Source organism: Melanotaenia boesemani, chromosome 18, assembly GCF_017639745.1.
Source record: "Melanotaenia boesemani isolate fMelBoe1 chromosome 18, fMelBoe1.pri, whole genome shotgun sequence".
Classification (NCBI taxonomy): domain Eukaryota; kingdom Metazoa; phylum Chordata; class Actinopteri; order Atheriniformes; family Melanotaeniidae; genus Melanotaenia; species Melanotaenia boesemani.
The window spans coordinates 4,665,098-4,680,759 of NC_055699.1; the positions used below are offsets into that span (position 1 = coordinate 4,665,098).

The 15,662-nt window shown below is 40.3% G+C and overlaps 1 protein-coding gene across 1 annotated transcript; it reads left to right on the forward strand.

Moving 5' to 3' along the window:
- Positions 1-341: 341 nt before the first annotated feature.
- LOC121628996 (uncharacterized protein C14orf93 homolog) lies at positions 342-10,841 on the forward strand. Its single transcript, XM_041968457.1, has 6 exons — positions 342-588; positions 7,068-7,221; positions 7,900-7,961; positions 8,610-8,698; positions 8,882-8,991; positions 10,499-10,841. Exons 1-6 carry the CDS (start codon positions 380-382, stop codon positions 10,796-10,798), a joined length of 924 nt encoding a protein of 307 aa, XP_041824391.1. The 5' UTR covers positions 342-379; the 3' UTR covers positions 10,799-10,841.
- The last annotated feature ends 4,821 nt before the right edge of the window (positions 10,842-15,662 follow it).

Here is a 15,662-nt window from a genome sequence, read left to right on the forward strand (position 1 = left end):
TAGACCGAATTAAAAGTCTAAATGAAATATGCAATCCTATCTGTAGAGAAGCCCATATCTTTCCAGATCCTGAATAATCTCCATCCCATCCCACCGATGAGCAAGGCACAGAGGACACACATATATTAATATGTGAAAATGTACTTACACATTTGAAGTGACATACAATGAATCGATCTTCTTTGTAGCGCAGGCTCGTGGTCAAAATCTGTTGGCTGTTTTATATACGATCTTTGTATCAGATGTATTTATTTAGCCAATCAGAGGCGTTTATTTTTTTTAAAAATCTTCATGAGCGGGAAAACTTTAGCTTGAGCATACGCAGAAGAGAGAGAGCAAGAGCGACTGACAGCGAGCGACGAGAGAGTATCGGAAGAGAATGTCAAAACGTAGGCGCGTGCGACTTCAGGAGTCTGATTCAGAAGATGAAATGGAAATGGTAAGAAGCTTTAATGAGACCCCCAGATCTAGAACTCGGGAGGAGGACCGTCACCGGCGGCTGATTAGTCCTACTCCTGGAGGGAGCCGTGGTGCTAGCCAGAGCTATGCCAACACTTCCACTGGCATAACTTTGGATGATATTTGGACGTAAGTACATTTATTTATTTTTTTTATTGTTTATGATTTGGATGGATTGGTTGGAGTCGAAGGTTCGATGTTTTATGTGTGTTTCTTTGTGTAGTGCTGTTCCAAACCCAGGTTTGGGGAAATAAACTTTGGCAGCCTGCGGGCCACATCCGGCCAAGAATTAGCTTTCATGGTTCTGCCAACACTGTTTAAAGGAGCTAGATCTTATATTATAATAACCTTTCTAAGAAAAATTGTTTATACGCTGTATATTATATGGTAAAAGGGGTGAACGATGTGCGGATATATGTTTAACGGCGGTTTTAACACTAGAAGTCCCAGAGAGGGGTCAATTGACCTTTCTACCTTTACAACCCAGAGATGGGTCGATTGACCAGTAGGATTTTAGCTAAAATCCTGTCTTAAGCTGTGAACAGCTTCTTTTGTTTGTAGACGAGTCAATTACTGGCACACCCCAGGAGGGCGCATACTTAGGGGAGACACTGTAGACTCTTGAAACCTGACTGTCAACTTTTGCCCAAAGCTTGGCTTGAGACACTGCTTGGTCCCCTGAGTATGAGATTGGAGTAGACCTCAAACAGATTCAGAAAGGTTTTCCTGCATTCTGGTATATTTCAAATAATTAAAAATATATTTGATATGATATATGATATATACCTCCTCGACACATTTGTGTGCTTTTAGAAGAAAAAAAAAAGATAATCATTGTGGGCCTTCAATAAAAAAGCAAACAATTTAGAATGATATGACAAAATGATGAATTCATATTTTTTTTAAAAATCACTTTAAAAGGTCCAGCTCTCCTCTTTTCATACAAATGAAAAAATACAAATTTTTCAAAATTTTTGACCAATTTTTCAAACTTTCTAACCCAATGTTCATGTACCTTATGTCCAAAAAGCCCAAGCAATGAACAATTTTGAATATTTAAAATGAACATTTTTTGATTGTGGTGGTACAGGCAGGGTCTGTGAGTAAAATGTCCAGAAGCATTAGTGTCTAAGTCAAGAGGGCATAAATGTCAACATGACAAAGATATAAAAGAACAACTGTGAATTTTTTCCAATGCTTTTTATTTTTGTCATAAAAAAAACAACAAAACAGTTAAAATAATGCAAGTAATGAAACAATTTCACAAATATTTACACAAGGCTACAGTGGCATGCCCTTGTGTGAATGGCTTTTCTGCTCTTTCAGCAGTCCGTCTGTGCTAAGTCCAAACATGCTTGGCACTTCCATGGTATCTCCATCCTGCATTTGCCACATGTGTATTTGTAGCAGTCAACACATCTTACAGTTGCGCAATTGTTCTTGCATCGATGGTTGACCTGACATTTTGCCCTTTTCCCAGGGCTAGGTGTGGGAGGTTGCTGCTGAAGCAGTTGCTCCTTATGTGCCTTCTTCTGACTCACATGAGAGTTGGCCAACTCTTTCGCGAGCTCAACCAGGAAGTCCACTCTTCTCTCCTGCACTCCGGTGCATTCCTTATGAAGAACATGAGCGTTCAGTGCCGCCATGTCGATCATGTTGTAGAACACGGCGACTGGCCATCTCCGTGTTCCTGCACGCACGCTGTACTCCCGCACCATCTGGTCCATCACATCCACACCACACTTTGTGGTGTTGTATTGTGTGACAGTGTTTGGCTTCCTTTTGGTGGTATTCTCAGTCTCAACCACATTGTGCATGCTGCTGAGAAGATAGACAGTCTTTTTCCGTTTCGGCGCATATACTGTGAGTGTTGCACCAGTGGTGGAAAACACTCGAGTGGTGAATTTAGTGTGGTCCTTCTGTCTAGTTGACTGAGGAATTTCCCGGTGAATCTTGTTGACTGTGCCAAGGATGGTGGTTTTCCGGCTAAGCAGTCGTTGCGCAAGGGACAGCGATGTAAAAAAATTGTCTGTTGTTACAGTTCTGCCCTTATCCATGAACGGCTCCATCAGCCTCATCACTACACTCTCAGAGAGTCTCTCTCCACTGGGACGACTGGGGTCCTTGCCAAGATATGGCAGGATATTGCAAATGTACTTTGATTTCAAGTCACAAGCCAGCCAAAACTTAATGCCAAATTTGTCCGGTTTTGTTGCAATGTACTGCAGAAAACTGCAGCGAGTCTTTGTCGGGAAAAGCTGTTGATCAATAGTGATGTGTCGACCAGGGTTATAAGATCTGATGCAGTTATTGACAAAAGATTCCCACAGATTAGAAATTGCAGCAAACTTATTTGTCTCCACTCGCTCACTGCGTGTGAACATGTTATCAAAGCGTAGGTGTTGCATGATGTTTTGGAAGCGCTTTCGGGCCATAGTAGCAATGATTCGTGGGTTTCCCAGCTCTGCTGACCAATTGTCACGTAGTGATGGAACTTTCTTCACCCCCCGCAAGATAATAATTGCAATAAATGCCATTAGTTCTGGGAGGTTCATGAACCAATCTGCCTGCTCCTTTTGCCGTGCATGCTGAATGGTCCATTCTTGAATGCTACGAAGCATTTCAAGTGTTATAAAACAGAAGAAGCTTTGAAGACGAGTCCGGATACTTCTTCTGGCCTTAGCAGTTGGCTCTCCATCTGTGCCGTATGGTTCTATTGGGGTGAAATTGAGACATGTCCCCAGCTGTTCTTCATGCCACACTGTGCCATCTTTAGCCATCTCTGTCCTCTCACTTCCCAACCGAGCCCTCTTTTCTGGCAGTGGAGCAGTCTCATCATCTGCAAGGTAAACAATTTCACAATTTCAGAGGACGAAAATAGGATGTTTTGGAAATAAGATTAAAAAAATCCTTTATTTGTACCAAAATGGAGAAATTCCAGTGTTGCAACTCACAGTACAGGACAAAGCAGAAAGAAAGAAATTTGTCATACCAAAAAGTTCAATAATAGTTTCAAATCTTACCTGAAGACTGCTCAGAGTCAGAGTCCGAATCCAGCTGAATTTGTATCTCTTCTCCATCTGAGTCACAAGGGTTTGTATCGCTGAGGATCAGGTCCAATGCCTGCTGAGTTGTAAGCCGCCTCTGCATTTTGCTTCCTTCTATTTGTTGGAGGTGAAGCTAGCTACTATTTATCCCCCTCAGCCCACCATCCCCCACTGCCACAGAATTTACCAGACGTTTCAAGGTAACAAGGAGGGGCTGGATGCAATGGGTGCATTCCTCAGGTAATGGCTGCATTTACAAATGAAGAGATGCTAATTTTTGCCAGCAGAGTCGTCAGTTTGGACTAAAGGTCTTTCGACCCTTCTCTGGGACTTTAGGGAGATATCAAAATTCCTGGGACTTCTAGTGTTAATTTGAAATGGGCCGAAGTATTAACGGCATTTTTGGGTTGCTATGGCAACATCAGTGTTTTTAAATGTGCCTCAAGGCACATTCTTTGGCCAATTTCAACAATTTTGGTATCAAAATGTTCAGCTTGTTCAGGACATTTGGGCTATGACTTTTGGCATGTCGCAATGTTATACTTTATTTTATATGAATTTTTGAAATATGACATTTTGCCATACACATGAATGGGAAATCACTTCAGCTCATTCGAAAAACTTCACCTTCTTTCAACTCCTACTACTTCCACATACTTTCAGCTAGAAACACCATTCAAACTTTAAACAACTCACAAAGGATTGGGCTATTTCCACATGACTCCGTTTGACGATGTGTTTTACGGTTTATGATTTATGGCAGTTTAAAAAACCACAACTTTTACAATCTTCACCAAAGTCTCACGCTCTAACACGCTGTAAGTTTTAAGCATGTTCTACTACTCCAAACAAATTCTCATAACTCCTACAATATCCATCGTACACACATAAATTATACATCAAAATGGAGGAAAATATGTTGGCTTCCAGTAGAACCAAGAATGACACAGCTGGGACTTGTACATTTAGAGCTACGCCTCTCCAAGTGAGCAAAAGTCTACTTTTTCCCCCATTGACTTCCATTCAAATCAGAGGCAGGATTCCGGTTCAAAGCGCTTTTTTGCTGTGTTTTAAACTCGCCACCATTTAAATTCTGTTCCACGTAGGGACAAATAAATTACATCCCTGTGTTCCTCAGACCCTCCTGCCGCTCACGGTGAAAGAATTATTTGGATATGTCTTATAGATTTCGGACAGAAGCAGCGAGTTCAGGAGGTGCGCACCAGTGATTCCCCAGTCCGTCTCTCCCTCGTCTCAGTCTGCCTGCTAAGTGAGGGGCCGTTGTCATGACAACTCACTGACTGCTCTCAGCTGTGAGCAGGCAGCTGACCTTTTACCTAATTCATTCAGTCCTATTGATCCAGATTATGGGTTTCTCACCTGGTTTTGTCCTCCTAATGAGTCCAGGTATTACTCTCTGTCCTCTTCTCCTGTCTCCTCCTTGTCCTTCTCATTACAACAGGCCACATGTCCTCCTCTAGCTCTCCTCCTGTCTGTCCTCTCATCATGTCCTTTGCTGCTCACTTACATGATGGACTGTGTTTCAGCTGCCAATTCAACTCTGTTTCAGCTCTTTCTGCCTTTTACAATCACTTCTTCAACATTCAACCAGTTCAGCACCTTTAACATTCACTTTCAGCTTTAAATCCTTTAACTATTGACTTCAGCTACATGATTACTTCAGCTGGTGCTTCAGCAAGGAGACTTCAGCCATTATCAGTAATGTTGAACTGTCTTAAGCACATTTTACTTCAACTTTCCACCATTTTAACTACTTTTAAACATCAATTTGTGCTTTAAATTGTTGAACTCTTCATTTCACCTTCATATATACTTCTTCAACAACCATATTTTCAGCCCTTTTAAGCCATCTTCAGCAATCTTAACCCCATTTCACTTTAACCTTTCACCCTTTCAACACCTTTTAACTCCACTTTGAGCTTTAAATCCTTCAACTTTTCACTTCAGCTTTATGAACACTTCCTCAAAAAATACTTTTCAGCCTTTTTCAACCATCTTCAGCCATCTTTCAGCATTATAGTACAATCGTTCAGCATGAAAGGCATTCACACTTGCTGTTATGCTAATAACAGCATTTTCTAGTTTATTTTGTAATCATGACTTATTTTTATTGATAATAAATGTGGTCAGTGTTAATCATAGTTTTACACAGTTGAAATTGGATATGTAGACAAAAAAGGTATACATTTTTCTTCTAGTTCCGTCGATATAGAGAAATTGACATAAAATTCAAATTTACGAATAATTATCTGTCTTGCTTTTTCAAAGCACAACCTGCCAGTGGAGATTAAACTTTCCTCAACTGTAGACACTTTTAAGTCAAGGTTGAAAACATCTTTCTTCTCATGTGCCTGTTATGTAGCGCAGTGCGCTGTAAAAAGGGGAAGGACTCACGTGCAGATTCCGAGGTTAAATTTAATGATTAACAACAGAAAACTGACAAACAGGCAGGCAGGCAAACAGGACAGGTAATTAACAAGGAACAAAACACAAGGAGAGGCAACAGGAACAGGGAACTAAACAAGGGGCTTCCTAAAAGCCAAACTTAACCCGTAGGGGGAGATAGAACATAGGACTCACGGGGAGGAATAACGAAGCTAAGGGGGAAACAAAAATACAGAAGCCAACTGGCTGAGGGAAGACTGGGTAAAAACCAAACACAACCAGGCAAACGGGCAGAGGGGGAAACTGGGGAGACTAGGGAGGAACACAAGTCACGGGACATAAAACTACAGGCTCACCAGGTAGACGGGGAAACACAGAGGAAGTGGACACGCTGGGAGGTCGAGAGTGAGCCGAGCCAGAGCAGGGAGGAACAACCAGGAGAGTAGACAGGGGCAGGGGCATCACAGGGGGAGCTAGTGGCGAACTTCGAGCGGTCCGGCAGGAGGGCTCGTGGAGACGGGGCAGGAACAGGCAGAAGACATGGAAGTCACAGGCGGAGAAACTAAGGGAGATCGCCAAACTAGGTCCGTACAAAGTGACGGGGAGCAGGGAAAACCAGATTCACACAACGACAGGAACCAAGACTACACAGGCGGGTTAACAGGTACAATGATCCAACAAGAGGTGAAGGGAGAGAGCTGGTTTTATGGCTAGAGTGATTACTGATGAGGTGCAGGTGAGGGAACCGGGAGAGGGAGGACGAACAGGTGGGAGAGATGAAGGATGATTGCAGGGACGGCTCTGGCTCAGCTGTGCTCACAGACACTCCCAACGTGTCACACAGGGGAAACAGACAAGGAAACAAACAGGGAAATCAAAACATAAAGAGAAAACAACCCCAGCGGCCCTAACTGGCCGCAACACAACAGTGCCTATCCATGAAATCTGCATTTTTTTAACTTATCTCAGCATCTTTTTAAGTGAGTTATTCTAATAATGTGATTTTAGTTTATCATACATTTTTTCTCTATATTTTAAAATGTTTTTCTTTTTCTCACCTGTAATGCTTTGAATTTTTTATGTAAGGCACTTTGAACTGTCTTGTATATGAAATGTGCTATACAAATAAACTTGCTTGCTTGCTTTCTTTTTCAGATTTATGTGTACCTCACACAATGCTGTGATGAGCCTGGCTGCAAAAGTTGATGAAATGAACAAAAACCTTGATTCTTTAAAAGAGATGGTGACCAAAGCACAGACTGATATGCACAGTGAAAACATCAAAGCCAAAATTCCAAAGGCGTTATCGGTAAGTCTGTAACAAAAGTTTGCATAATAACAATACCTGTTATTGTGTCTCTTTTATCTTTCTCACAGAACAGGGTCTGCCTTTTTAGAACCATGCTAGAACCACAGCTTTTTGGAGACAGTATGCTGTTCTCTGCCACACAAGGAGGCACTGAACCTGTCATGACAATAACATATTGAAAAAGTTTTCGAAGGTGGGAAATGTGGAAGTGCTGCGTGTAACTCCATGTAGCAAAGTTATAAACTGCAAAATAAGCGTAGATTAAATGTGAATTTATGGCAGCAAAGTGAATGAAGCTCAATCAATGGATGTTACAAAAAATTTAAAAATGTTGCTTTTATTCACAATCGACTGTTTTTAATTTCTCGGTTCAGTGAATGAAAGCACAAACAATAACTTTGTAAGTGATGTTATAGTAATTATTGCTCACATTTGAGAATTTATTTCAAGAACAAAATTCTAACTTTTGGCGCATTTAAAGTAGGAAAGTAAAATAATAGTAGGAAAAAAAGTAGGAATCTTGCAGCAACTCACGATTCGATTCGATTCAGATTCTTAGGGTAACGATTCGACTAAAGGTGAAATTTGAGATTGGGCCTAAGAATCTCTGTTTTAGCGGACTCTTTTCTACAGAGGGGATCCTATACATATTTTAATATAACTTTCTCTCTTTTTCAGCGAGAAGTGAAAAGGCTGCACTCTGGTCTGGGGGAGGAGATGCATTTCAAAGGAAATGAAAAGTGAGAAAAATAATTGCTTAAAAGTCTGTGTAGTAAATAGGCATGGTGGTCCATAATGTAACAGTCTTGCTTTACAGCAAAGTGATCCCAGGTCCCAAGCCTTTCTCTAATTTTACCCTCTGGTGTCCCCTGTCACCAAAAACATGCACAGTATGGTAATCCTTTGGCAGGTGATTCTGATCATGATCCTGGCTCAACAATTGGAAATGGGAACTGGGAGCTGTACAGCAGCTGATTGTGCTGTGGGTTGTATACAAATAGGTTGCCACCATCGTAACTTTTATTTATTTATTTTGGGAACACTGCACTGGCACAGCGGCATCAAAGGTTGCGTCAAGTGGAGAGGACAAATTTCTGTATGGGGATAACAAAGTAAACACACATATTCAAGGAAACAATTTATACTATGATGTAGTAGTCAGTAGTACTCAGTCATCCAGATGCATGATTCAGAGTTGTAGTGGGGAGATGGGTAGTGAAACAATGGTGTCCATTAAGTACAAGTAAGCATAATTTATATCTATTTGTGTTTTCTGTTTTAGATGAATAATTGTGATTTAAATTGCCATTATTACTCTTGATTATTATCTGCCTTTAATTTAGCCTCGATTTTCATCATAATGAAGATTTGTTTTGCTTTGTCAAAAGATTTTCCTCCGATCACAACATGGCAGTCACTGCTACAATCACACAGGCAATACGGGATCAGCAGGAATTTGAGCCAGAGGAAATACACAGTAAGTCAGCATTTTCAATTTGTTAAAAGTTTGTAAAAACTGGTGTCTCTGGAGAGAGTGTCATCAGTATGGCAAGAGCACAAAACTTACCTGGTGTTTGTTGATGGTTTTGAAAGCCTTACTACACAGTAATCAAATGTTTTTGTATGTTTCTGTTTGTTTGTTTTTCTTGTGTTTTTTTAGGAGCATGCAGCCGTTACTATGAACACTGCAAGAGAGACCATAAACTGGTTGAAGAAAATAAAATAAAAGAGGACAGGAGAGGCAAAGCCCTGAACAACAGGAGACATAGGGTAAGGTCATAACTTAAGCTGAATTATGTCCTGAGGGGTGTTCCAGAAACCATGGTAACTAACTCTAAACAAACTGCTCGCTGGCAGGTTTCTTGAAGAAATACAGAGTTTCTACCTGTCTCTTCCCATACAGAGAAATCTGTGGGATATGGATTGCCCATTTATTTATGTTCAAAATTAACTGCTGAAATACAGCGATTTTCAGATGATTTACATAGGCCTGTATGTGACTAGAAATTTCCTCCATTACTCTGATTCTAAAGTTGATACCTTTAAATGATCATACACATCATAATTAAAAAGGATAAATATTTTTTTGAGGATTTGTTCCACTGCACAGACAGTGTCGCCAGATGTCCAAAAATAAACTCCCCATGCTGAAAAAATGCGTTTTTCAGATTTTTGCTCTTGGGGCTGGTGTCACAAGTCTAGAGTGCCCTCTTGTGGCATTATGGATGTCAATGTTTGTTCCTGGTTCATGTCAGTCTGTATGAATTCACATACTGTATATTATTTTGATATATTTAAGTTGCACCTGATTAAGTTGTAGAAGCAGCCAAACTTTGAAAATGTGTGCCTTTAGTCAGAAAATACGGTTATTGCATTAATGCAAATGCACATGCAATACAATCATTTACTCACACACAGTGTTGGTGTAACTTGAACTCCTTTGGGAGAGATTTAGATCCACTCATGATCATACATTGTACATCCAATGTAATGGGAGTGAACGGGGCCAGCTTGCGCAGAATCTAAATACAGCAATTTCTGCCACAAAACTCCTTCATTTCACCAATGTGTTGTTATGAATCGCTGGTCCCCCTGGGAACTCGACTTAAGATGCGCTGGCCTCCCAGGGACTCAGCAACAACAGCCAGGTCTGCACCACCACAGATGGCATCAGTAAGATTAGCCTTATTAAATATAAATAAAAGCTGACTAATTGTACACTTTTTATTACTAAAATGTTATACTGGAAGAATGTCATAGACTTGGCCAAATAATTTTTAGTTTTAGGCCTGCAGGGATCTGTTGGCATTTTTTTTTAAAGTTTTTCTGAGGTTTAAGTTTATATCGATATCAGAATTATATCGTATCGAGTAAAATGAAAAAATATATTGTGATAAAAGTTTTAGACATATCGTCCAACCCTAATTGCCACAAAAACGCAACTCCAAGCTGCTTCGAGTACACAGAGGGATCGGACCACAGATTCATAACAACACATTGGTGAAATTAAGGAGTTTTGTGGCGGAAAATGCCATGTTTAGAGGCTGCGCGAGCTGGCCCCGTTCAATCCCGTTATATTGGATGTATGCTGATTGCGAGTGGATCTCAATATCTCCCGAATGATCGTATTTCATGCTAGAAGATAGGTCTTGAAAAATAATGATCTTCCCCTTTTAAGAGTGTGGATATACCAATTCTACAAATTTAATATTGTTGTGATCCAGTCAGTTCATTTGTCATTTTACAAAATTTAACTTGCATTTTTTTTTTTTACCAGCTGCTTAATCAACGCAAGGAGGTGGCCAGGAATTTGCTGTCAAAAGATGATCTGACCTACCTGGAGGGTGCGGTGGCAGCCCTCATGAGTGATGAGGAGACTGACACGGAGGACACTATGGCCTGGAAAGTCAGCTCACCAAGTTGGCGGGCTGACAAACTAACTCGCATATTGCATCAATGCCAAAATGCCATAGAAGAAAAGTATGGGCACTCAAGGATGGCACATCGGAGAACAACCAGTGGTGTTGCCAGCCAGAGGCAGGCCCCAAAGGGGATTAACCCCATTTATATGAAATAATGAATACATTAAATGTCACAAGGTGAAATGAGCAGGTGCTGCCAGAAACTGTACTGTTTCCTTCTTGTTTGGGTTTAGTGTGTCTTATTGGTTTTTGCATGTTTTTTAACTGTTTTAACTTCGCTAATGGGAGTTTTCATAAACTGATTGGCAGCACCTGCAGAAGGACTCCTCCCCTTCTGATGAGGAACAGCTTGCATTTAAGCCAGTGTGCGGGCAGCAAGAAGGAAAGAACTGAGACAGATGACAGCCGAAGAAGGAGCAGCACTGCGGAAGGGGTGCCGACCTCCTGCACTAAATATCATGACGATGATGAGGATGACTGACACGAGCACGACGGCGATCCGGGTGCCACAGCCAGGCGGATGGGGCAGTGGTGAGCAGGACGGCGGCGGCCAAGAGGCCTATCGTGGGCTGCTCATTAAAAGGGGCTCGGCGCCACGTCCCGGCAGCCTCTCCCTCAGTGGCTTCCTCTCTTTTCCAGGGCTGGGTCAGCCGCCCCTCCAGACGGCCGCCTCCTGGGCCATAGGCCGTCCCCCAGGAATCGCCGCTTACAGGTTCCGGCAGCCGCACTTCTCGTGCTCGTGCTAGTCATCATCATCGTCAGGATCTTTACCATCATCACGTTCATCGTCATCATCATCATCAGCGGGTGGCCAGCCGAGAGTCCATGCAGGAGGTCGGCACCCCTTCCGCAGTGCTGCTCCTTCTTCGGCTGTCATCTGTCTCAGTTCTTTCCTTCCTGCTGCCCGCACACTGGCTTAAATGCAAGCTGTTCCTCATCAGAAGGGGAGGAGTCCTTCCGCAGGTGCTGCCAATCAGTTTATGAAAACTCCCACTAATTAAAAACATACAAAAACCAATAAAAAAAACACACTAAAACCAAGCTAGTGGGAAACAGTCCTGGCAGTACCTGCTCATTTCACCTTGTGACATATGGATGCAGTTAAGTTTTGAGGGTGAATAAATGTTTATTGTTTTTGATTTATTTTATCACCCCCAACAGTTCACTGAGTTTTAGTCAATTGTGAATTTAGCATTAAATAAAGATGCTATTAAATATTTTTGTGTTAAATGTCAAAATTCTTCTTATAAGAAATATTCTACATGCTAATAATACAAATAAATGTTAATCTTCTATATAAAGAGATTCCAAAAAGGATCTTTTAAGCATTTGAGTTAGGGATAGTTTCATATAAGCTACTATAGGAATATATCCATACATCTTCAGAAGATCAATAAAGTACACAGAAGATAAATGCGATCTTTTTAAAATTTCGGGTGTGTATGCTTACAGTACACTAAAGAGGTCAGTATAATATGCAAGGGGATAATGAGATCTGTAAAGAATTTGGGATTGGGATATATTTGTATACCATAGAGATGAATGTGAGATCCATCTCTAATATCCAAGGAGATAATGAATGGGATCTCTAAAGAATCCGTGGTTCGGATATTTCCGTATACTAAAGAGATAAGTATACGGCGATCTTTAGAAGATCCTTATAATATCCAAGGAGATAATAAATGGGATCTCTAAAGAATCCGTGGTTCGGATATTTCCGTATACTAAAGAAATAAGTATACGGCGATCTTTAGAAGATCCTTATAATATCCAAGGAGATAATGAATGGGATCTCCAAAGAATCCGTAGTTCGGATATTTCCGTATACTACAAGGATAAATATCCGGAATCAGGATATTGACGTATACAAAAGTGGTCCGGATACGGGAATATCCGCGATTTGCATACTCCAGAAATACGTCTTGTATATCTCCGGATATACTTCGTATTTGTGACAAATGCGGAAAAATGCGATCTCATATCTTCCCGGATTTTCAAGCCTTTCGTCCAGTGAGAGTACTTTGCAAACACGTTTCTTCTCTAATCACTTTGTTGCTGAGGGAGAAGAAGATGTTGCATTACTGTATCACTCTGAGGTTTGATGGCTTTCACATGGAGCAGTGTTATGTTTGCTGGAATGATGCACATCTATCAGGACTTTTTACCTCCTCAAAAGCTCACATAGCTGCTGCACAGTGACAATGTCTGGATCACCAAACTTATATTTCTTAATGACATTTTTACTGAGCTACACAAATTTAACAGTTGCAAGCTTGTAGTACACATGCCAATCAGCTGTATGATGGCCCATGCTTTGCATCCACATTTAATTCAATTCAATTCAATTCAATTCAATTCAATTCAATTCAATATAATTCAAAGCCTTTATTGTCATAGTAGTGTGACGAGATTGCTTGGCACTCCGTATACATAAAAACACATAGAGACAAAGACACAAGCCATATAATAAATTATACATTAAAATCTATAAAAAAAAAAAAAAAAATGGGGGTCCTTGACCTGAATAACACTTAAACCAGACTAACTGCAAGTGAGCTTGCATTTTAGTCAGTGGCATAGAGAACATTCCACTGAAAGAGAGAGGGTTTTACATAAAACACCAGTAAATTATGGAAGCCAACATTACACTGTATATAAAAAATTAAATGAATGACCAGACGATGGCTTCTAAAGATAACGATAATCAAACAAAATTCACAGGAAATTACCCCAAGAAAAACATAGTGAAGGTTTAGCCGTGGCTTTCCTGACCCAAACATCTAAAAGATAAATAAAATATATACAAACCTTAAAAAGCAAACAGTGCAAGAAAAACCAAGAATTTAAGAGAACTAGGTGCCTTTTGCCAGAAGAGTGGGCAGAAATTTCCCAAACAAAAACTGAACGACTCTTAAATTGCTGGAAAATTTGATGGATTTTTATTTATTTATTTTTTTTCATTTTGGAACTATAAATGATCTAAGTAAAATAATCTCACTAAGATTATTATTAATGAATCCCAGAAGAAAACTGCAATGCTGTAGTTTTTTTTTTTATTATTTTTTTGAGTTTTTTAAATTAATTCATTTATTTTTTATTACTATTATTCGCTCCCCCCCAACCCAACCCCTCCCTGCATACATTGGAATAGGTGGCATATAAAAAAAAATTAGATTGATTCATACAACATAGGTCAGACTCTGAATCACAAACACCGAAATGTATCCTAACTGGAATATATTACCAAGTGTTTCACTGGTAAATATAGCAAATACACTTGCCAAGTTGTAACATCAGTTGTTTTCATTATGTACCAGAGAAGCAGCAGGTGTCATTCAGCAGTGTGTAGACCAAGGCTGTTTGGGATGTTTATCAGCTCTGTGATGGTGGTTGTGTTTTCACCCAGTAGTCATCCTCCAGTCACAACTGTTTTCTCTCACATGACGTGAGCCAAGCCTCACTGCAACAGTAATTTCCCGAACAGTGTTAGTGTCACAGTTCCTGAGAGTCCTGTCCTCCTTCAAAAACAGACACAGTCCTCTTTTCCACTGTGCCTAATGGGTCCCCTGATCTTCTTCTTGTTGCTGCACCAACAGCAGCCTTTACAAGCTGCTGTTTGAGATTATTTTATTTATTTATTTTTTTCTTTTCAGTCTTTTCTTTCTTGAGGGAATATGGAGATGTTCTGAGTTTTGCAACACAGACCGTGTAACCAAGCTGTGATGGATGTCATGTTTCCTCTAGAGGTTTTTGTTTATGACAGTCACTATCCATTTCAGTGCATATCGCTGCTGCACAGAGTGCTGTTACGTAATGGGCTTGTTGTCTTACGTGGAAATGATTTATACACCTCTCTGTAATGGAATTTTTTTTGCGCATTTTGTTATGTTCAGGGCCTTGCCCGTTTTCTGCTCTGACCTCAGGTTCTAACGCAAAATGAGATGCTTTCCCAGAACATAATGAATTGCCTGTAACAGCCTGACATTTGTAGTGGGGTGTACTCCTTGTGGCACAGAAAACCTCCGTAAGTAAAAAGCTCATATGTCCCACTGTTTGGGGGCAACATTAAACATAGAAACAAAGGATCACACTTCATTTTTCTCAAAGCATTTATGAGTGGAAATAGAGAAAAGTATTCCCATTGCCTTTCAGGGAGTTCTTAATCACAGTCACCATAGTAGTCATTACATGTTATTTTCCAGAGTTTTACACTTAACTGAATCCCCTCAAGCTGATTACAGAGAAACAATTTAAAAGCCTGGCAGTGTTTCAGAAGCAACCTGCTACATAATTAATTTGCAAATGTGTTAGAATTAAAACATTTTTCAGGCTACAGGGGGGCAAAAAGTTCAATGTAATTCTTGTGGCAGTTGTAATTTTGCATGTGTGAGTAACTTTTACATATTCTCTGGCTTTATGGAGACAAACTAAATGTGACAAAATGTGCCGAAACGAGGAAAAACTTCTGCTGAGAGGATGTTTTGCAGAGTTGAAACTCGACCATGGCATGGAAATGCATAAAAGTGTATTTTTTCTTGGCCTATTTGGTTGGAAGAGTTTCAAGCTTAAATAAATAAATGAAAACTTATATAATTTTATTGATGATTTCAGCGGGAAAATGTTTGTGCCCACAACAGTATCAATTTCACATTTGTTAATAACAGGAAGTTGAATAACTGGACACTGAATATGAGTGTCTCATCACTAATATGAGTGTCTCATTACTATGCCAACTTGAAAAGGTCTCATTGTGTTTGGAGCAGCAACATGATCTCAGCACCGTGGCTTCGAACACAGCACTTGTTTCAATTACACGCTGAGAGGAAATAATAAATAATAGCCTGTTAGCACTGAGAAACAGGGTGGGAAGGTGTCACGTTGAGTATCAGCGGTAGGTGCAGAGGGTCAATTACAGAGCAGAGGAGTGATGAATATTCCCAGGAATGCTTACCTATCACAAAGCCTGAGAAACAAACTTGGGCTTTCTTGTTAAACTGGTTTTCTTCAACATGCCTCACT

Coding starts and splice junctions, on each gene's coding strand:
- LOC121628996 (XM_041968457.1), top strand. CDS start 380: ATGTCAAAACGTAGGCGCGTGCGACTTCAGGAGTCTGATTCAGAAGAT. Junction 7,222..7,899: donor AAATTCCAAAGGCGTTATCG/GTAAGTCTGTAA, acceptor TCTCTTTTTCAG/CGAGAAGTGAAAAGGCTGCA. Junction 8,992..10,498: donor TGAACAACAGGAGACATAGG/GTAAGGTCATAA, acceptor TTTTTTTACCAG/CTGCTTAATCAACGCAAGGA.